This window comes from Malaclemys terrapin, chromosome 5 (assembly GCF_027887155.1).
Source record: "Malaclemys terrapin pileata isolate rMalTer1 chromosome 5, rMalTer1.hap1, whole genome shotgun sequence".
Lineage (NCBI taxonomy): Eukaryota > Metazoa > Chordata > Testudines > Emydidae > Malaclemys > Malaclemys terrapin.
In genome coordinates, this window is record NC_071509.1 from 27251574 (window position 1) to 27273692 (window position 22119).

A 22119-nucleotide genomic window follows, 5' to 3' on the forward strand; every position below is an offset into this window, starting at 1 on the left:
TTCCGGTGAAAGCACTTCCGCTTCCCTGCAGAGGGACAGAGGAGAGGACTCGCGGTGGTACGCGAACCGGGGGGGAAGACGGTAGTGAGAACACCGAGGCGCATGTGCAGCAGGGGAAGGGGAACATGGTGACACCATCCGGAGCGCAGGCGCAGTTGGGGCCGAGCCGTACCGCTTGCTCCGCGGCGGCCGGGTGGAGGGAGGCGAGGTGGCAGCGGCAGCACGTGCCGGGTGCGGGATTGGCCGTTGGAGGCTGTGGCGCAGCATTTAAAGTGAGTGGAGGGGGATTTTTCAGGCCTGCGCGGTTCGGAGTGCCGCAGGCTCCTAGGCCGCGGTCTGAGGGGCGCTTCCCGGGCTGGGAAGTAGCTGCGAGCACCGCGTCAGGCCGGGGCCTCTCCCGCATGGAGGCCGGGTGGGGCAGGCCGAGCCCCGCCTGTGAGGGTGTGGAGGGGTCGGTGGCGCCGCGGGAGAGCCCAGGGGAGAGCGGGCAATAATGGCAGGGACTGGGAGACGCGCCTGTTGTCAGCTCGCGGCGCGCTCCGCCGGGGGACCTGCCCCGCGTTCCCGCCGCCGGGCTACATCTGCCGTGACCCATTCCCCCTTCCCCTGCCTGCGCTATGCGATGGATACTGGACGGGCGGTTTATACAGGGCCCCCCCCCCCCCAACCCGTCCTGCCCCAGAGAGCCCCCAAGCCTGAACGAGGGAAACACAGGGGCTAACCCGGCCAGCAGGGAGCAGAGTTACAGTGGCTGATAGACGCTAGCCAGCCGTGGGAGCGCTGCTGGAGCTGCGAGTTGAGCGCAGATAGCATGCGGCGAGGAGGAGATGGGCGGGCGGTAATGTTCAAGAGCAAGGCCTGGCGTAGGCTTGAAACGGGTTGGCCTAACTACCTCGGGGCAAGTCTACACTACAGCGTTACGTAGGCGCAGCAGCGCGTCTGGTGAAGACGCGCTATACCGATGCGGGAGAGGTCTTCCCTCAGCATCATTACGCCTCCATCTCCGCAAGAAGCGGAAGGTACATAGATGGGAAAGTGTCTCCTGCCAAAGTAGCACCGGAGTGGACAGTGTGAAAGTTGCACCGCTGGAGGGGTGGGGTGGAGCTCTTCACACTGCTGAATGATGTAACTTGTATCAATTCAGGCTGTAGTGTAGACCTGCTCTCAAGGTGTGAAAAATTTTGTGCCTGAACGCTGCAGTAGGTCAACCTAACCCCCAGTGTAGAGGCAGCTAGGTCAACAGGCTTCTTCCTTTGATCTAGCTACCACCTGTAAGAGAGGTGAAATAACTACATTGACAAACCCTTTGTGTTGATGTAGGAAGCATCAGTGCCTCAGCACTGTAGCTGTGCTGCTGTGGCATAGACATGGCCTAAGTGAAAGAAATGGGTTCTACAAGGGGATCTGAAGAAGACCAAGGATGACTGGCATGAGATACCCCTTAATAAGAGCCAAATATGGGAGCAGGTTTTAAAAAAGGCGTGAAGGCAAGACTGGGAGGAGAAACAAAAGGAGAACTAAAATGAGAAAAGCGAGATGGAGAGCAAGAGATGGTTATTTAGGCAGAGGGATAAAGCTTTAAATTTTGAGTGAAAAGAGTTTGATCTTTATGCAAAATGTGACCAGGAATCCCTGATAACATCAGGAAGTCAAAAGTGCTAGGAGAAGATTGTTTTTATCAGTACAAAGTTGCATAGAATAGACTCCGTGACGCTCCGCTGTTCAGATTGGAGGAGGTTAAATTAATCCAGGTGAGAGATAATACCATGGTGTCTGAACTAGGATTTTGGCAGCAGAGACAAAAAGGAAGGGCATATTTCAGAAATGTTACAAAGAGAGAACAGCAAGATTTGGCAAGCATTTTAATGTGAGGAGAGAAGGAAAGGCAGGAATCAAAGGTAATCCACGTTTGTGACGTGCAGTTTTCTATTTAAAAACATCAGAATAATTGTTTGAGTTGTATATACAGAGAGATAAGTTTGCAATTAAAAATGAATGTTACATAGAAGCGCAATTAACTTGTGAATCTTGTTCACATTTAAGTCTGTTAGATCCACGTGCACTTAATAATTCACGTTTTTTTAGTTATAACATGAATTGCATAATTTTTTTTGTAGAGTTCGATTTGAAAAAGAAGCAGATGTAAGCACCTTTTGAGAAGAAACTATTTCAATCACTTCACCAAAATGGTAGTTTTTACCTGCAGTGCATGTGGAGAATCTGTGAAGAAAGGGCAAGTTGAAAAACATGTAAACATTTGCAGAAACTGCCAGTGCCTTTCTTGCATGGATTGTGGCAAAGATTTCTGGTACGTCAATGATGTTTGTGTAGTAGAGCTTGACAGATAAACTTGCACACTTAGTAGTGACCATAGAAAAGCTTCCTAGGATATGTTGGAGTTACATTATTTTGTGAGGTATTCAGTTTTTCATTTAAAACCAAAAAAACCCAAACCAACAACTCTAGCTGTAAGGTTGCGCAAATACCCTTTCAAGTGTGAACCAATGTGCTGTCCTGAGTTGGCAGTTGGTAGACCAGTGATTTTCAAACGGCAGGTTGCAACCCAGTACTGAGTCACGGAATGTAAAGCACTGGGTTATGGCAGCTCTGGTCAGCACCACCGACCGGGCCGTTAAAAGTCCCATTGGTGGTGCTGCCCAGCTAAGGCAGACTAGTCCATACCTCTTCTGACACCACGCTGCGCCCGGAAGCGGCCAGCAGCAGGTCCAGCTCCTAGGCGGAGGGGCTCCAAGCACTGCCCCTGCCCTGAGCACAGGCGCTGCACTGGGAGAGGGCGGTGCCTGCAGACAGCCGTGCGGTGCCGCTTGCACGCCTCCACCTAGGAGCTGGACCTGCTGCTGGCCGCTTCCAGGGCGCAGTACAGTCTGCGGTGCCAGGACAGGCAGGAAGCCTGCCTTAGCACCCTGCTGCGCTGCTGACCAGTAGCTGCCCAAGGTAAACCTGAGCCCCCCTTGCCGCAACCCAGATCCCTGTCCTGCACTCCAAACCCCTCATTCCTGGCCCCATCCCGGAGCCAACATCCCCAGCCCTGACCCCCCTCCTGCACACCAAACCCCTCATCCTTGGCTCCAGCCTGCACCCCAATCCTCTACCCCAGCCCTGAGCCCCTCCCACACTCCAAACCCCTCATCCCCAGCTCCGTTGGGTTGCGGGCATCAGCAGTTTTCTTCAACTGGGTTGCCAGAAAAAAAGTTTGAAAACCACTGTGGTAGGCCATTCCAGTGGTTCTACTGTATAGCTTCTCCAAAGTAGTAGCAGAGTGAGAAGATTAATTTCACAGTTGCTCTTCAGAGCCTTAGGTGCTTAGATGCTTCAGAGCATCCATGAAACCGACAAGAAATCATGCTAAAAACATATAAGCAGCAACAGGTTCTAATTGTGAGGTAAGAGGGCCTAAAAATGAAGAGGGCCTAACTTCTCTGCAGGTTGAAGTGGGTTACTTATCATACTATTGCTCCCTCATCTTTGGTATTGTTTATTTGCTTTCCTTTTGTTAGTAACTTAAGTGTTATGGCATGTAGGTGCCTGCCAAAACTTTTCAATCCCTGTTAAATGGTGTAAACATCAAAGTTACCATTGTTACTCTTTGCAGCTATGAATTATAGTACTTTGAGCTTTTGATTATGGCAAAAATGTTGCTGATTGCTGCAGAATCAGTGTGACTGTGGAATACTTTTTGCCAAAATTGTAGCAGCTCTGCCTGTAACTACCCAAATTCTTCAAAAAAGCCCCACTCTACAGTCTACCTTCCCAAATGTAAAAGTAGAAATTAGTTTTATCTAAATTAACAGGCAATAAAATATTGTAGGTACAGACCAGTAGGTTCTCTTAGTGGTGGAATTTGCTTTTCCATTATCCGTTCTATTTTTCAGTTATAAATAACTTGATCCGAAACATGTCCCTAGACAGAACTTGGTAAACAATCTCTAAATCCAGGAACAAGTTTCTTTTAGAAGCGTATCTGGCTTTTCCATTTTAGCACTAGTATCTGCTACAAAATTCAGGCCCCATTCAACTTTGCTGAAGGGGAAGAATGGTCCAGTGGTTAGGGCATTAACCTAGGACTTGAACTGAAGCCAGGTCTCCCTTGCTCCTCCAGACTTCCTATGACAGGTTTCAGAGTATCAGCCGTGTTAGTCTGTATCCGCAAAAAGAACAGGAGTACTTGTGGCACCTTAGCGACTTCGGATGCATCCGAAGAAGTGGGCTGTAGCCCACGAAAGCTTATGCTCTAATAAATTTGTTAGTTGCTAAGGTGCCACAAGTACTCCTGTTCTTTTTGCAGAATTCCTATGTAAACTTGGCCAAGTCACTTAGCCTGTCTCTGTTCGCAGTCTGTAAAACAAGGATAAATAGTACGTCACACCCTCACAAGAGTGTTGTGAGGATTAATACATTAAACATTGTGAGGCACTCAGATACTATGGTAATGGGAGCCATATAGCTACTTTAGATTTGAGCAATGAGTGGTGCTCTATAAATGGCTTTTAAACTGTGCCGAAGAGCTTTTCCACATATGAGCATAGGTAAATGTTACGTATAACAATGTATATATGTAATTATAGATGTATACTACTTTACTTTATATTTATTAAAGACCTAATTCTGCATTCTTTGCAAATCTTAACATCCATTGAAGTCAAGTGATCTTTATCAGGCCCTAGACTGGCAGGAATTCAAGCAGTCCTCAAATATGCATGTACTGTACTTTACTCATGTGAATAGTTCCACTGACTTCAATGGGGCCACTAACACAAGCAGAAGTTTACACATTTGTAAAAGTTCATAGGATTGGAAGATAAATTTGTATTGTACAATTATAACTCAAGTTTCCCTGCTTATGAAGGTTGCCTTGTTTGAGAGACTGACTGTGACCTGTTAATAGTTTTGTTAATTGAAATGGAACATGGTTTACAGATTTTAAGTGTGGCTTGTTCATATTTAAGGGGTGATGATTATAAGAGCCATGTGAAATGTATAAGTGAAGATCAGAAATATGGTGGCAAGGGTTATGAAGCCAAAACTAACAAAGGAGATGTTAAACAACAGGAGTGGATCCAGGTAACACTTTTAAAAATATATATTTAATGTTCTTTCTGATAACTCAACTTTATTTCAGAAAAGCTTGTATTCTAAAAACATAAATATGAATTCATATTGGGAAAATAAATGTACAGATGTTTTATTTTAAATAGCAATACATGTTCTGAAAAATGGCCTGAAGTGAAGAGAAGAGCAGACAAGCCTGACACTCTAACATTAATGCACCTCACCAGCTGAGGCATCAGAAATTCAGGTTCTGTCCTTGCTCCTGTGCTGGATATTGTAAATGTTAACATGCTCTTCTCCTGCAGGGAGTATGTCCATCTATTGTGACCCTGCTTACCTTTTAGGGGGTTGAATTTGATTATTTATCTAGTGGGGTGGTTGCTGTAAGTTGTGGAAAAGGAGAAAAAAGTGACAACCAAAAATTGGTGAGAGGATTCTTGAGGTTTCTAAGAGGGGGTTTTAGAGATCTCTTTATCTCAGCCTTGAGAATGAATGCATGAAGTAGAGAATTGTAAGTATGTATTTATTTATATAAATAATCCCACTGACTCTTTCTTATAAAAAATGTGACAGTATTGTAATCAGTAATACAGGTATTGAACTGGATTTGTAACCTTGTTTCTTCCACCTATATAGCAACATCATTGACAATTGTCACTTGAATTGCTTCAAAAATTATCATCAACAGTAAACTAAGGGCTTGTCTATGCAAACATTTAATTCGCAGCAATGTGAAGTGTGAATCTACTCAACAGTAACCTGCTGTGCACTAAGGGTACGTCTACATTGCACCTGGGAGTATGCTTCCCAGCAGGGGCAGATGAACCTGTGCACTAACTCTACTTGAGCTAGCGTGCTAAAAATAGCAGCATGGCTGCAGCAGCTCAGGCTAGCTACCCAAGTACAGTATCAGGGGGGTAGCCGTGTTAGTCTGAATCTGTAAAAAGCAACAGAGGGTCCTTTGGCACCTTTAAGACTAACAGAAGTATTGGGAGCATAAGCTTTCGTGGGTAAAAACCTCACTTCTTCAGATGCAAGTCTGAAGGTTCTTACCCATGAAAGCTTATGCTCCCAATACTTCTGTTAGTCTTAAAGGTGCCACAGGACCCTCTGTTGCTTTTTACCCAAGTACAGTCACACCTGACCTGCTAGCTATATACTCAGGCGGCTAGCCTGAGCTGCTTCCCTTCCCAGAGTGGCCACACTGCTGTTTTTGTGCTCTGAGGAAGCACACAGCCCTCTACAATGTAGACATCACATAGCCTAAGTATTTGTGTGGACCCTGCTGACATGTACTAACAGTTCCTTAGTATGCTCTGATCTCCCCTGCTTTGCAATAGGAGTAGATCAAAGCACACTAAGAAACTGTGAGCAGGCTCCACACAGGCACTTAGTGTGTGGCAGGCTAGTGCAGGGTACATTCACACCCCAGCTTGTTGCAAACTGTTTGTGTAGACAAGCCTTAAAGCCACTATCCTACAGAGCACTGAAACCAGTATGTAACTTTAAGTATTTAAATAATCCCATTGACTTGAATGGGATTACAGATATCATTGAAGTTATTCGTGTATTTGAGTGAATAGCTAGAACAGGGCCTGAATTTGTATGGATGGTGGTGTGAAGATGGGCACTAGATTATAAAAAGTACGTACTTTTTTTAAGTTACCAAAAAGCAGCATAGTTTCATAGTGCCTCCCCATTTATCTGGTGGTCCTGAGAGATGCACAAAACCTTTGGGGGGGAAAAACCCTTGAGCTGTCCAGTGTCTATTGGTTATGCTTTTTAATTTGGAAACCCACTGTGCAAGTTTGTCAAAGACAACTGCTCCCCTTCTTTTAAAAGACTGTGAAATTCTGGAGTGATTTATGAAGAGACAACCAGCTGGCATTCTCTTCTAGTACAACTCACAGGGTATAACCAAACTTTAGTGTAACAAAGTTCTCCGGTGTTATGCTACTTGTCCTACTTTTAGATATTTTAAATTCGAGATCATCGCTGAGCTGATTTCCCCCACGCCCCCCTTTACCAGTGCATGATCTGAAAACGAAGATAAACTATATAGTGTGTAGATTTAGTATATAAGTAGTGGAATAGCTTACCTTGGCCAGGCTATTTCTGAATTTCATTTTTCAAACTCCGTGCATCAGTTGTGTTTCAGCTTAGCTGTAAAGTGTGTAAATGATTCATATAATCACTTTCTATGATTTTTTTTCCCAGTGAATTTTAAACAAAAACTCAAGAATTGGTGTTTCTCATGCACTTTTTGTAATACTATCGCACTTTCAGAATTCCCTGTATAATCTGTCTAAATATAAAGCTGGCAAATACTAGACTGTACGCTAAATGGTTTGCAGATGTTATGTATTCAAGGTACTCTGTATTTCTGATCTCATCTTGCATCTGACTTCGCTAGTTAACTCTGCTCCTTTGAGAAGTTATTCGGTTTCTTTCTTACAGAAGATTCATGAAGTAATAAAGAAGCCAAACATTAGCCCCAAAGTGAGAAACATCTTGGAGCAAATGCACACCTATGACAATATTCCAAGAAAAAAGGTCAAATTTCAGGTATGATTTTCGAGACAAGTACTGGATTTGAAATTAGGACTAAGGGATTATACGCTCATATGTGCCACTAACTTGTGTTACCTGAGACAAGTTGCTTAACCTGTCTGTACATCTGTATAATTGGCAGGTGGGGGAGAATAACTGTCTGCCTGAGACTTGCTTAATATTTGTAGAGCATTGATCTTTGGATGAAAAGCCTTCTGTTTATGTAGTTTTTTATCTAAATTATTATAAGTCAGACATGTTGGAGAATTTGTTGGGTTTGGAGCCCTGCAAGTGCAAATTCCCCCTCTGTAAGTCTCTCCCCTCAAACTACACACTTTAATATTTCTCCATTTGCTGTTTCTGCCAACTTACACATCCCCAAACACACCTCAAAACATTGAGTGATCTTTCTGCTAGACATTGCTCCTTCCAGAAACCTTCATTGCTGTTCAGGGCTCTAACTTGTATTCCTCCAAATAACACCTTATTGAGCTGCCACTAGACAACTATGCCAGGTTCCACATATTTTATATAGCATCCATAAAGAATAACAGACATGTCTGGGATAAGTGAGCATGTTTTTCCTACTCCATACCTCAGTTTGTGTGGCTGATAATGGACAATACATATATTTGTATAGTGGACCACAAGCTAAATATGAGTCAACAGTGTGATGCCATTGCAAAATAAGCAAACGTGATTCTGGGATGCATTAACAGGTGTGTTGTTAGACTTCTCGTGTCTTGCTTTCTTCCACTCTACTCTGCGCTGGTTAGGCCTCAGCTGGAGTATTGTGTCCAGTTCTGGGCACTGCATTTCAAGAAAGATGTGGAGAAATTGGAGAGGGTCCAGAGAAGAGCAACAAGAATGCTTAAAGGTCTTGAGAACATGACCTATGAAGGAAGGCTGAAAGAATTGGGTTTGTTTAGTTTGGAAAAGAGAAGACTGAGAGGGGACATGATAGCAGTTTTCAGGTATCTAAAACGGTGTCATAAGGAGGTGGGAGAAGACTTGTTCATCTTAGCCTCTAAGGATAGAACAAGAAGCAATGGGCTTAAACTGCAGCAAGGGAGGTTTAGGTTGGACATTAGGAAAAAGTTCCTAACTGTCAGGGTGGTTAAACACTGGAATAAATTGCCTAGGGAGGTTGTGGAATCTCCATCTCTGGAGATATTTAAGAGCAGGTTAGATAAATGTCTATCAGGGATGGTCTAGACAGTATTTGGTCCTGCCATGAGGGCAGGGGACTGGACTCGATGACCTCTCAAGGCCACTCTCGAGGTCCCTTCCAGTGCTAGAGTCTATGAATTCAGGTTCAGGAAACAGAAGCTGTGGTGAAACTACTTGAGCTACCACAGCAGAAGTGAACATTCAAGTAGCTTTCTGAGGAATCAGTGATTTCAGGTGAAGTGAATGGTATTGCCTGGGAACTTGCAACGTAATATACCAAAGCTATAGAGATCAAAAACTTGAACAGTGCGATGTCACTTCAGTAGTCCTTTCCTGGAACAAATGAAATAGTACATTGCAATGAGGAAACCTTTATGGCCACACCATTAAAGCCTTTTTTAAAATCTGCTTCTGCTGATTTTTCAGAATATAAAAGAAATTTGCTGCTGCACTTTCCTCTTCCTGAGACAGCTCCAACAGTTTTCTAAACAGATACATGTGAAACTTATTTGCATTTTAATAATCTGTGACAAACTAAGGAAATGACCTTGGAGTGTGCTCACTTGTCCAATATTTTATATGTCTTCAGTGAGCCTGAATGTTATCCCTCACTTAATAAACAATTACAGGGTTTAAAGGGATGTTAGCACAATTGGCAGTCTCTACTCAGAAGAAGCCTGGAACTAATTCATGACCTGGACAAGAATTTTGTGCAGCTATTGATGTGCTCAGTTAGAGGCATGGATGGCATGTGGCATATTATAATAGATACAAGTAATATGCAAAATAAATTAGAGCAGTAGCACAAAGGGGAGAATGAACCTTTAGCCTGCCGACCACTGTATCAGCTGACTGACTCCTAGATTTCATCAGTACATGGCCATATGGTGTTGGAATTATTAAATAATTTGAAATTATTAATATGGGAAATCACCAAACACCAATTTAACCATAAATTATTTTATTAAATCCAAAGGCCAAATAGTACTTTATGCAGTTGCTCCAAATACGCCTAAAAAGCCTAAGTAACGGGCAGTTTGCTTCATCCAAATAGTAACAAAACATTTATAAGTATTTGATCCAGATACTTACAAATGGGCTAAACCCAGGGGTGCTCAAACCCCATATTGGTTGGCTCCAGCATAGTCAGGCAGGTATTAGCAATGAACCCTTAGTGTTGACTTTTTTTTATACCCTTTAACAAATGTCATTGCCATTTACTGACTTCAGCTAAAAACCAATTGGAGACAATTTACCCATATTTCTAGTTTTAATCCAGATAAGATTTACAACTTTCTTCCCCTCCTTGCTGTCCAACAGTTTTCTCATTGCACCTGGGTTCACACTGGTGTGTGGGTTGGGGAAGGGCCGTGTTGGCTCATTTTAAGATAGATTCTTCGTTTGTTTTGTTTTTAATGATCTGCAGTCACCCCTATCAGTCAGAGGCCGCCTTTTCACTTATCCCATTAGTTATTCTTTAAACCATACGTTCTCCCTACTTTAAGGCCAAAAGGAATATAACTCATTATTTTGAAAGCCTTTCTTCTAACTTGCTAGTCATGGCCTTTCTTTACAACACACACACATTTCCTTAACCAAACTTCAGTTAATTTTAATTCTTTAATTTTATACTTATCCTACATATGGTTAAAAAGTTAAAATTGAATGCCTGTCACTTCTCATTTCTACTATTCTTTTTCTGCACAGAATTGGATGGTGAACAGCTTTAATGTTGACAATAGTGCTCTGCAGGACCAGGTGTGGGATATCTTTTCTGAAGCAACCAGCAACGTAAGTCAAATGAAAGCCACAAAATCTTTCAGTAAGAATACAACAATAGGGCAACAGGGTGGAGAACCTTCAAGACCCCTATTGGAGACACTAAGTACTGTATATTAGGGAAGAGTCATTTCTGGTGTCCAAAGAAAAGATGGAGAGTACGAGACCAAATTTTTTCTAATCTATGGTGCAATGTATTGCTGATACAGCATAGATGGGGTATGCGCAACAACCTCTGAAGATAAGCTATAGGCAGTGATCGCATCATGGTAGTAGGAAGGTATGCGTAACTTCTTATCCCAGATTGCTTTTTCTAATAAGGAACAGAAATTCCACTTTCTGATCATTACTACCCCAATCTGACATCTGTGTCCGATAATATTTTTGCACATCTTTTTTCCATTGTAATGGTAAGTATGTATATTGTTTCATTTACCCACCCACTGGAGTGTTTTATTAACTCATTTTATAAGTGCAACTTTAAAATTGGATTTTTCTATTGAAAAAGAATAGTTTCTATTAAATATAAATGTTATCTAATGCATTTTAAGATTGATTAATTCTGTTCCCAGAGGCACAGCTTCATTAAGATGAATTTAAGGTTAAGAATATCAATAATTTAAGGGTAAAACATCATAGGTATGTTTCAACTGTTCCCCAGTCAAGTGTTCCAAACCTAGGAAATTCAGAGTTAAGGTTACACTTAAGAGATCCAAACATATTAAGAAATGCACCGTTAAGACAACCAAGCAACTCTAACTCTGACCTGTAGTGATGTCATGCAATTACTGTCAGAGTACGATTAAGACATTTTTACTGTTCCCAGTTATTCATATAATTTTTTTTCCCTTTGTGGCCTCACTGCAGGGCAGTAGTAAGTTTGTTACTCAAAGTGTAAATGCTGTAAGTTTGGATAGTATGTGCTCGTGTTTTCATACAAAACGCAATGGTGAATCCATGCTTTAAGTCAGGGGTCAGCAACCTTTCAGATGTGGTGTGCCGAGTCTTCATTTATTCACTCTAATTTAAGGTTTCGTGTGCCAGTAATACATTTTAACGTTTTTATAGGGTCTCTTTCTAGAATATATAACTAAACTATTGTTGCATGTAAAGTAAATAAGGTTTTTAAAATGTTTAAGAAGCTTCACTTAAAATTTAAATTAGAATGCAGAGCCCCCCGGACCGGTGGCCAGGACCCGGGCAATGTGAGTTCCACTGAAAATCCGCTTGTGTGCCGCCTTTGGCACGCGTGCCATAGGTTGCCTACCCCTGCTTTAAGTACAAAATGGAACTCAGTCTTGCTTATGGAGTTGTAACCAGCAACTCTCAACAATTTTTTAAAAGACTTTTATCTCTTTCTTCTCTGATGTTCCCTACTGCTGCTTGCCTGAGCTTCACAGCACTCCCTGGAAATTTTGCTGTTGCGATGAAAAAATTAAGTTTATCATGTTGGAACGTCTAAAATAATGAATAAACTAATATATATTGCAAATGGCCACTTCATTCTTCTAAAAACAAAATTAAGTGAATAACAAATGACCAGCATGCATGTGTTGTAAATTTTATCATTTCAGATGGGGCAGTTAGAGTAAGGCATGTCTTTTAGTCTTCAACTAAGATGCATGATCTCCACCAAGTAATGCTATCCTCAATAATTGATTGTGTGTGTGTGTGTGTTTTTTATTCAGAGCATAACATTTCTCTTCCTCCCCCCCATGAATAATGCAGTAGATCTGGGTGGCATTACCAAATGAAGTATGTGAAAGACATTTTTATTACAATATTATTTTCTTTTAACAAAAGGGGCCAAGCAAAAAAGAACTAGAGAAACCATTGCAGAAAATAGGAAGCCAGCCTGTAAAAAGTGAAGTAAACCCATTGTCTACAGAAAAAAACGAAATGACTGCTGATAAACTTGAGAGGAAAAAGAGTAAAAGAGAGCGAAAAGAAGAAAGACAAAAGAACAAAAAGACAGAGAAAAAAGAAGTGAAATTAGAAAGCAAACGAGAGAACTCAGAAAATAAAAAAGGCAAAAAGCCTAAGAAAGAAAAGGAAGGTACTGAGGATGAAAATGAGGAAACTTCCAAAAGCAATAATGCAGAAAGGAAGAAGAAGAAAAAGCATGAGAGGAATAATACAGCTCAGGTGGAAATAAATGGAAATGGTAATCATAATGAAGAAGAAAAACAAACACATATAAAGAAACAAAAACGTAAACATGCAGAAGGTATATATCTAGCTCACATTCCATGCAGATTTTAGTGAAGACTGTTTTCTTTTTGGCATCATGGAAACTCAGTAACCTGCTTTGGTAGAATCTTTACCACACCTATAATTCATAAGTTTGGGGGGGGGGGGGGTGTTTTGTTTCTTGTTTTGTTTTAATTTCAAAATCAGGAAAAATCTTACAGCAAACTCCAATGCCAAGAATAGAAACTTTTTAGTTATGGGTTTTGTTTTGTTTTGTGTGTGTTAAATTTTTTTTAATATTTCCTCCTCATTTATCTCTTATTTCACACACTCCCCTTCTCTAGAAGAACCTTACACCAGAACAAAAAGAATGAAATATATAAAAACATCTGCAGCCACAGAAACTGAAAAAAGTGAGGATGCAGCCATGGAAACTGAAGAAATTGGGGATGTAGATAAAGGTATCTTCAAACTTAAAATGGAAGTTTAGATGTGTATATTTTAGTAAGATAGTTATTTGCTTATGAAATCAGTCATTAAGTGCTGCTATTCATTTGGGGCAAAACTCTGAGCAAAGGGCTGCCCCAGGAGAAGACTGTGAACCAGATTGTGACTAAGGGCTTGTCTTCACAGTGTTGCATAGCTGGGAGATGCTGTCTGGTCAACTTAGCTTACCCTTCTGGGGGAGCACCATAGTCAACCGGATAGCACTCCGCCATCGATTTAGCGGGTCTTCACTAGACCTGCTAAATCGACACCCGCTGCATCGATTGCAACCGCATCAATCTCCCCGTTGTTGAAGACAAGCCCTCAGTCTGTTTCATACCTTGCTCCATGGGAAGTAATCTCTGCAAACCTGATACCTGGTGCAGACTATTTCCCCGGGTTGGTTTGTTCAGCTTTGCTGGCTACTATCCACAGCACCCACTTCCACCCACCTTCTAGGAATGGGCAACAGCCCCACAGAGGCTGCTCTCTCTTGTGTTCCTACATACTATATGGGTAGCCAGTGCAGGGAAGTAAGAGGGGGTGGCATGTCTTGCACCCGCTTAGTCCTTTGCATGACATGATAGCTGGTCACAAATTGGCCTTATTTCTATTTTTAGCTAGTTGTATTTGGCATCCGGGATATGTATAATTAAGCTTTTATTGAGCCCATGTAATTTTGGGGATATAGTTTTCACATTTAGAAGCAATACTAATTAACTTAGGAAGCCGTTAGTATTATGTGTTAAATTTGCCACCTGTGTTTTTAAAAAAAGGAAGGGGGGGGGGAACCCACCTCAATTTCCTATTTGTGTGTCACATAGGAGCTGAGATAAACTAGATAAAAGTGCTTTGAGAGCTACTGGTGAAAAGCAGGATATAATATTTATTTTAAGGGCTCAGCTTCTCCCTTTCCCAGGATGGTGTATTGTCATTTGTTCTTCCTTCATGCAAAGGTAGCTGAGCTGGTGTGCTAATGCAACAGCACCCACTTTGGTCAGACGGAGCATTGCACAGAATCTGCTTCGTCTGGCAGGGCAGTCAGTTAGCATCTCTTGCTTAAGGCCTGGTTGGCTCTAGAAAATTAAATGGGTTTAACTGTTGCTCAGGGGTGTGAAAAATCCACATCCCTGAGAGAGAGAGAGCTAAGCCAACCTAACCTCCAGTATAGACATCACTAGATCAATGGAAGAATTCTTCTGTCAATCTAGCTGTTGCCTTTTGGGGAGGTGGATTACCTATGCTGATGGGAGAACCCCTCCCATTGGCATAAGTAATGGCTATACTGAAGTGCTGCAGCTGTGCCGCTGTAGCATTTCAAGTGTAGACATGGCCTGAGTTTGTATGGCTAGCCCATTCTGAACTATGAAGGGTGTTAGTTTCAGTCCTGCTTGGGTTTATGGGTTTCCTTCTTTATCCTTGGCAGAGTTTGCTGGTCCCTGTCCTCAGCAGATCTGGAAACTCCTTTTGGCTCTTAAGTCTGAGGGACTGGTAAGGGAACCCAGCCCCACCCACTCTACTGGGTTCCAGCTCAGGCTCCTTAAACCAGGCATGAGGAATCAGGCCTCAGCAACTCCTCCTGCTGTGCTGAACTTCCTACCTCCCTAGGTTCTGTAGGCTTCTACAGCCTGTATATCCGGCCATCCGTTCTCTGGGTGGCTTCACACCAGCTTTCCAGCAGGACTTTCCTTCTCCAGCTTGCTTGCCCCTCTGCTTTCCAGCTCTTTTTTTTTATTCTCACAGCTGCTGTGAGGCTGCCAACCAGCACTGGCTGGTGATTGCTGCATTAGCTTCTTAGTTGCCAGGCCAGCATGGGGTCTGTACACCCCATTACAGTAACTAACCTGAGGAACAACTTGCTTGATCCTTGTGCCAGGGTGGTGATGCTGCTGTGGGTGCAATAATAAGGCAAGGATAAAGGAACTGGACAATGGTTCTGTGATTAGTTTTAGCTAGAACATGTGATGAAAAGATGACTTAGAAATATAGAAGATATGTAATACCATTATGTTTTTAACAATATTATAGGTAAATTCAATTGGAAGGGAACTATCAAAGCTGTTCTGAAGCAAGCCCCAAACAATGAAATTTCAATAAAAAAACTAAGAAAAAAGGTACAGTAGAGTCTTCATTTTTAAAACCCCTTTTAGTTTGTGAAATAGGTAATTTAAAAGAAAACTATCCTACATAGACAGACTTTTATATAGTCATATGCAGTTGAATGTGAACTAGTTAATTAGTAAATTGTATAAAGATTCAAAAATGCGTGATTAAGGAGTTTATCCTGTGACTTTTTTTTAAATTGGAGATTCCCCCAATCCAGCAAAACACCACCTAAGGACATACTTAAGTTTACAGTTTCAGCTTTGAGTTGTAAGTATTAATAGATTTCTTGCTGGATTTTAATTATTCAATATTATTGAATTGAGACATAATGTGTGTGCATTTTAGTGTGGAATGTTTAAGTAAAGAAGTGGAAATAATTCCTGTTAACTTGAACTATTTATTTTTTGTTTGTGTAGGTTTTAGCCCAGTATCATGCAGTAGTTGGTGAACATCATCATAAATCACAAGAGGATCTTCTAGTCCTATTTAATAAGAAAGTGAACAATAATCCCAAATTCAAGGTTTTAAAGGACAAAGTTAAACTCATGAAATAGAAAATGAGTGTTTTCTTAATGATCAAGTTTTACAGTTGCAGACTGTCCAAATTCTCCTATCACGTATGCAAACACAGCTTTCACTGATTCAGTAGACGTTGAGTATGTATCACAGCATAATTTAGCTGTAATTCTATTCCTGGATTCCCTACTCCTTTTCTTCCCTACACTTATATGTACAACTGAAATTTGGGAATGGTTGCATATGTTTTCAGAAATTTTGATTTTTACAGAAAATATATTTTTGGTAGAACTTTTAACAAACAATGGAAAATTTGTTGCCCATTCTATTAAAATCCTTTTCATGTTACTGAATTTATGCAGGTGTGAATTTGCTTATTAAGACCCAGGTTGTATTGCACCTTTGCAGGAAGCAGTACAGCTGCAAACTTGATGATGTATTAATACAACACATACTGAAAATATTTTATGTGCGAAACAAAAATGTTTTGGTCCAAAGCTAATGGTATATGCTGCAGATCATACATGCTAATATTTTAGCATCCTGTTTTGTCATAAAAGGAATAATTGAGATTTGTCTGTGTCAACGTTTAATTTCCTAATGCACACTAAATGAAAATACATACCTTTATACACACAGAGTTAAATCTGTTCAGATTTCATTACCATAAATATTTGGTTAGAAGCCAAGTAAAGCGTGGGTGTTCGTTTTGTTTTTTTTGTTTTGTGAGGGCTATTGCCTCAATTGGAAATTTGACAATAAAATACTGATTTTGCTCACCTCCGTGCCCGCCCACTTGGCTCATCCACTCCCCCCCACATCCCTCCCCGGCTCTCCTACTCACCCCCCGCCGCTCGCTCGCCTCCTCAGCCCCTCCCCCCCCCGCCACTGCCAGCTCACCTGCCTGTCCACCGCCAGCTCGCCTGCTCCCCCGCCTTCAGCTCACCTACCTGCCCACCGCTGGCCTTCTGCCGCTGCCCCCTGCCGCTGGCTCACCCTCACTCCCCAGCCTGCCCGCCCACCAGCCAGCCATTGGCTAGCCCCACCCCGTTGCTTGCCTACTCTAGAGGAATGTGTTCTATTGCTCCCCGAGGAGCAAGGAGTTCATCTGGTAGGTGAGGATACTGTTGAGAGTGGTCCCTGAAGGCAGACGGGGGGAGTGGGGGAGAGGTTTGGAGGAGGTAGCATGACAAACTTGATTGTATAGCTGTGGTGGATGATGATCAGCACCCATTTGTCTGTCTGTTATTGTACTTGGTGCTAAGCGACCAAAGGGAGTGTAGGGGTCGCGAGGTCTTAGGCTCTGTGGTTGGTGGTTCTCAAGCTTGTGCGAACAATACCTCTTGGTCTCAGGCTGGGCTTGACGTGAGGAAGACAGTGAGGGGAGACAAGGGAAGTGAGATCTTCAATTTTTTTTTTTGGTGTTTTCATGAGGTTCATAAGGTGATTGAATTGAGGAGTTCTGTATCTGTGGATGGATGATGGGCAGTGGAATTTGTTTCAGGGCAGGAGTCTCTATGCCCAGTGAGCGGAGGGGAGCTCTAGAGTCTTTTGCTTGAAAAGATGGGATTCATCAAAGAGGAGGTCCTTGATGGTGTTCTGGATCTGGACCTCCCTAGGAAAACCAAAAGCATGAAGTCAGGATTCCCTATGCATCATGATAGCTATGGCCATGGCCCTGGAGGAAGTATCAGCTGTATCTACCACCGACTGTAGGACAGTTCTGGTTATAAGGTTCCCTTCCTCAACGAGTGCCTGGAAGCGGGCACAATCTTCTGGTAGGGCATCAGTGACTTTCTTGAACTTAGTGTAATTCAGGAGGTCATATTTAGCCAATAGGGCTGGATAATTCGCTATCCTGAATTGTAAGTGGAGGAAAAGAAGGCTTTCCTTCCTAAGAGATTGAAGCGTTTCCCATCCTTGTCCTCAGGAGTGGATGGAGGGTGTTGCTGCTTGGTCCACTCTGCAGCAGCCTGAACCACCAGCAAGTTCAGAGCAGGATGGGAGAAGAGGAATTCTGATCCCTTGGTCGGGACATAGTATTGTTTCTCTGCTTCGTTGGTAATTGCAGAACACGTGGCAGGGATATGTCACAGCTCTGGCTGGCTCCAATATGACATTAATTGGAGTGCTACTCTTGCCGATGCCAAGGTGTGTAAGAAATACAGGAGATTATGCTGCGAGTCTTGAATCTATTTCAATGTAATCTGGAGTTCTCCTACAACTCTTCCTAGCAGCTCCTGGAACAGTCTGAAGTCACCTGGTGGGGAGGGGGATGATGTAGTTACCACTCTGGTGAGGAAGAGGGGAGGAAGATGGGAAGGTCGGGACTGGGGTGTGTCTTCATCTGCTATTAGATCCGTGAACCTGCTCGATGGATCCCTTGGAGGGGAAGCAGATGGTGATTCTCTTGTGGATCGGGTGGATTCTGTGTCCAGGGACCCCAATATGGCCAGTAAACTAGATCTGCCAGTTCTAGAAGTGGTACTATCAGAGCTGATGGAACAGAGTCTAGTACCTGCAAAGAGGTCAAGAGACCCCGTACCATAGGCAAATTCCATGGAGGGGCTATGATCTCCCTGGAAGTGGAGGAGCCAGATAGCGGGAAGGGACTCTTGGTTTGGTAAGGCAAAGACCTCTTGAGATTCAGCCACGGATCTGGATCTTCCTGCTGTGAGGGGCACTCTTTCCTCCATCGGCACCGTGCTGAGAACTTCCCCGGTATGGGCAGTTCTTGTGCCTTGTGGGGTGCCAGTGAAGGTGGTACCAGTGGTTCAGTACCCGAGACAGTTGGATCCCATAGTTTCTGGGTCTTCTTCTCATGTCTGTTGTACTTGGAATGTGCTCTGTCCCTGTAGGCTGAGCTAATGCAGGGAGTGTCCATTTTCTTGGATTTAGAGGAAGAATTAGCCTCGTGCTTATTCGCCCCAAACTTCCCAAGTAGGCCCCACCATGAGGTCAGTGGGGTGGTTGCACCGGAATTAGACATAGTAGTGGGAGGTATGTTCCTTGCTGAATCAGACTGAGGTACAGGAGGGGGTACCCTGGCCTGGGTCTGAGTTTGGTCTCATGGCCATCTCCACAAGATACTTGCAGAGATGAAGAACTCTTCCCTTCTTGGATTTGTCTGGGAAATACAGCACCTAGCTGAAGTGTGAGCTTCTCCCAGGCAGTAGAGACGGTATTGATGGTCATCACTGACTGAGAAGGATCGCAAGCATGACGCACAGAGTTTGAAACGCGGGGTCCTTGGCATAGTTCTGGGCATTTTTACCAAGTGATATTACATCTTAGATTACTAAATATTTATTTTTAAATGTATTTTTCACCATATATGCTATGATTATTTATACGTGGCTTGAAACAGTTAAAATAGACTAGTTTGTCTTCATTCAATTTCCCTTTGTTGTTCTCTGGCATTTGCTCAATGTTGAAACTTACCAGAAAGAATTCTTGAAACTTGTTTCTATTGTGACATGAGGCCACAATAGGGAAAAGTTTGAGAATCACTGCAGGGGAGTGTTTATAAAAACATTTTGCTCCCTTGTCTTTTTAAACCAACACAGTCATGAGGTTTCTTGTAACCTTTGATTTTCTTTTTCAAAAAATCTAAATATTGGGCTGCCAGCTTCTCTTTATAACAAGCTAACATGGAGCACTAAGGTAACAGGAAACTACTGTAGTGAGAAGCTCAAATGTCTCCTTATGCTATATCAGTAAGGCTATGTTTTAGTCACGGGAATTTTTAGTAAAAGTCATCAGCAGGTCATGGGCCGTAAACAAAAATTCACGGCCTATGACCTGTCCATGACTTGTACTAAATACCCCTGACTAAATCTTGGGAGGGGGTGCGGTCCAGGGGTGCCACGCGTGCTAGGGAGGGCAGTCCAGGGGACACCGCAGGTACAAGGAGGAGGTGGGGGCATGCAGCCTAGGACCTCCACTGATGCTGGGGGATAACGGGGAGTGATGTGTGGCCTGGAATCCCGGCTGGTGCTGGGCAGGGCTGGCAGGCTCCCTTCCTGGCTCCACATGTCCCCGGAAGCAGCAACATCCCCCTCCCTCAGCTTCTAGGAGGAGGCGCAGTCAGGCAGCTCTGCACTCTCTCTACCCGAGCTCCCATTGGCTGGGAACCACAGCCAATGGAGCTGCAGAGGCAGCGCCTTCAGGGTGAGGCAGCATGCAGAGCTTCCTGGCCACACCTTTGCCTAGGAGCTGGGGGGTGGGGAGGGGAGAGGTCACCGCTTCCAGAGAGCCCCCCCTGAAGTAAGCGCCCTCCAGAGCCCTCACTCCCTCCTGCACCCCCAAGCCCTGAGCCCCCTCCCACACCCAATCTCCTGCTGCTGCTGAGGGAGGGGGCCACAGTGGCCCAAGACTGCCCCAGCAGTGGCCAGTGCAGCTGGCCCAGGGGCTGCCTGAGCTGTTCAGGTGGCCCCCAGACCAGCCACACCGGCTGCTGCAGAAGTAACGGAGATCCCAGAAAGTCATGGAATCTGTGACTTCCATGATAAACTTGCAGCCTTATATATCATATATTGAACAGCACAATCTGTCTTCATTATTAAAGATTATTTTAATTATTACTGTTAGTTTTTGGAAAGGAAAATAATACTATTGAAATTCTAATCTCAAATCCTAGGTATTTCTTTGCAAACAGTTTTTGTTTTGTGTTTTTCCTTTAAATCAAGCAGGGGGAGGGAGTTTGTAAATGAAATATACAGGCATTTAGGTAGGCAGTTTAATTATTGAAAGGAAAAAGCTTCAAAGGATGCACATATATTTCTTCTCAGCACTGAGTTATACTGCAATATTAGTGTAGTTCATTTTTTCCTTCCCCCATTGAAAAATGATCCTCCTACCTGGTCCTGTAATCTGATTGCTTCAGTCTAATATATTCAGACCCTAACATGACGAGTGATTATACCTGATAACCACTGAATACAGAGTCTCAATGCATCATTTCATTCAGACACTTGTTAAGCTGCAACACTCTCCCTTATGAAGGAAATCAGAGAGCAAATATTAACTTAGTGTAAGATAAGCAAAAAAAGGCATATTCTATATATTGAGCTTTACTCACAGGTTACCAGATCTCACAATGTATTCATCATTTATCCCTTTCTTCTCCCAATTAAGCTTTCAAGAAAAACAAGAACAAGTCCTCTAACTTTCTTTTCTGCTCTGTCAGCCAAGGAAAGCATATTATGTTTCTTATTAGTACTTTTACAGGAAGCGTTACTTTATATTGAATTCTAAATTTCACTTGGGCTAGAAGAAGTCTTAGTAGCTTCTTTCTGTGCAATTGAGAAAGTATCTTACTGCTTTTATATGCTGATAGAGTTGAATTGAAGCATCTCAAAAGTGTTTGCTTAAATTAGGTCATTTTAAAATATATTTTTTTCAAGACTAGGTCATGGAGCTTAATAGCTTTTCCAGCAAACATACATTCTCATTTTATTTTACTTTTTGTGTAAAGGTAATGTTATAAATTAAAACAAAACAAAAAACCCTGCAGCATTTGTGCTATAAACGTGCTGTTAGATTATGAACAGAATTATTTTTCCTGTGGTTTCTTTTTATTTAAGTAGACTTTTAACTGATTTGTCCTCAAATATATATTTGTGCTTTCACCCCTCTTTGTCTTATTGACTTTTTTGGTACTAAACCCCTCTATTACTGATCAGCTGATTTCTAAAGGCAGAGGGTTCTCCTCCTAAATTAGAGCTGGTATATAGCTAAACCATTGAATTGCTATGAGCTAAATTCTGCTCATTTGAGCATATGAAACATCACTGATTTCCTGGAGGAGTCCTTGTGGTAGTTTTTAAACTAACTTGGAGACTTTAGATGTGGCTATATTTAAGCCCATATGCCAGTCTTGCTTCAGTGTAGACTTCAAGAAATATAGACGATCATGAAAAATCATATACCTATATACCAGCCAGTTCAAATACATTAGTCTTCTCATACATTTGGGAAAAATATATTATCATTGAAAGTACACCACCACAAGTCCCATATGAGATCTAAATAAATTAGAAGTTTCAATTTAAACCCAACTAAATTTTGAAATAGTTAGGCAACTTGAAAAAGCGAAGTCTTAAACTTACATATCTGTTAAATGCCTTTGATAACCTCAAATGTTCAAAAAATAGCCTATTCTGCCTTGCAAAGCAAATAAAATGAAAGGACATCTGACAAAGACAAAAGGGATAAAAATAATACTTTAAAATACATCCTGCCTTAACTATG

At 42.5% G+C, this 22119-nt stretch overlaps 1 protein-coding gene across 2 annotated transcripts; it reads left to right on the top strand.

The window, feature by feature from the left end:
• The first annotated feature begins 79 nt into the window (after window positions 1–79).
• LYAR (Ly1 antibody reactive) lies at window positions 80–16648 on the top strand. Of its 2 annotated transcripts, XM_054030657.1 has the most exons (10): window positions 80–272; window positions 2118–2308; window positions 4968–5082; window positions 7528–7635; window positions 10498–10581; window positions 12373–12796; window positions 13104–13220; window positions 14672–14736; window positions 15274–15359; window positions 15768–15859. In XM_054030657.1, the coding sequence occupies exons 2-9, from the start codon at window positions 2187–2189 to the stop codon at window positions 15310–15312; spliced, it is 1074 nt and encodes a 357-aa protein (XP_053886632.1). In that variant the 5' UTR covers window positions 80–272; window positions 2118–2186; the 3' UTR covers window positions 15313–15359; window positions 15768–15859. The 2 variants fall into 2 exon arrangements, with proteins under 2 accessions (XP_053886632.1, XP_053886631.1); XM_054030656.1 differs by lacking the exon at window positions 14672–14736 and having other exon boundaries at window positions 87–272; window positions 15768–16648.
• The last annotated feature ends 5471 nt before the right edge of the window (window positions 16649–22119 follow it).

Bases quoted from the DNA above. Each gene is read 5' to 3' on its own strand.
- LYAR (XM_054030656.1), top strand. From the start codon at position 2,187: ATGGTAGTTTTTACCTGCAGTGCATGTGGAGAATCTGTGAAGAAAGGG. The intron at 2,309-4,967 runs GTACGTCAATGA...TTCATATTTAAG, and splicing joins GATTGTGGCAAAGATTTCTG to GGGTGATGATTATAAGAGCC. The intron at 13,221-15,273 runs GTATCTTCAAAC...ACAATATTATAG, and splicing joins AATTGGGGATGTAGATAAAG to GTAAATTCAATTGGAAGGGA.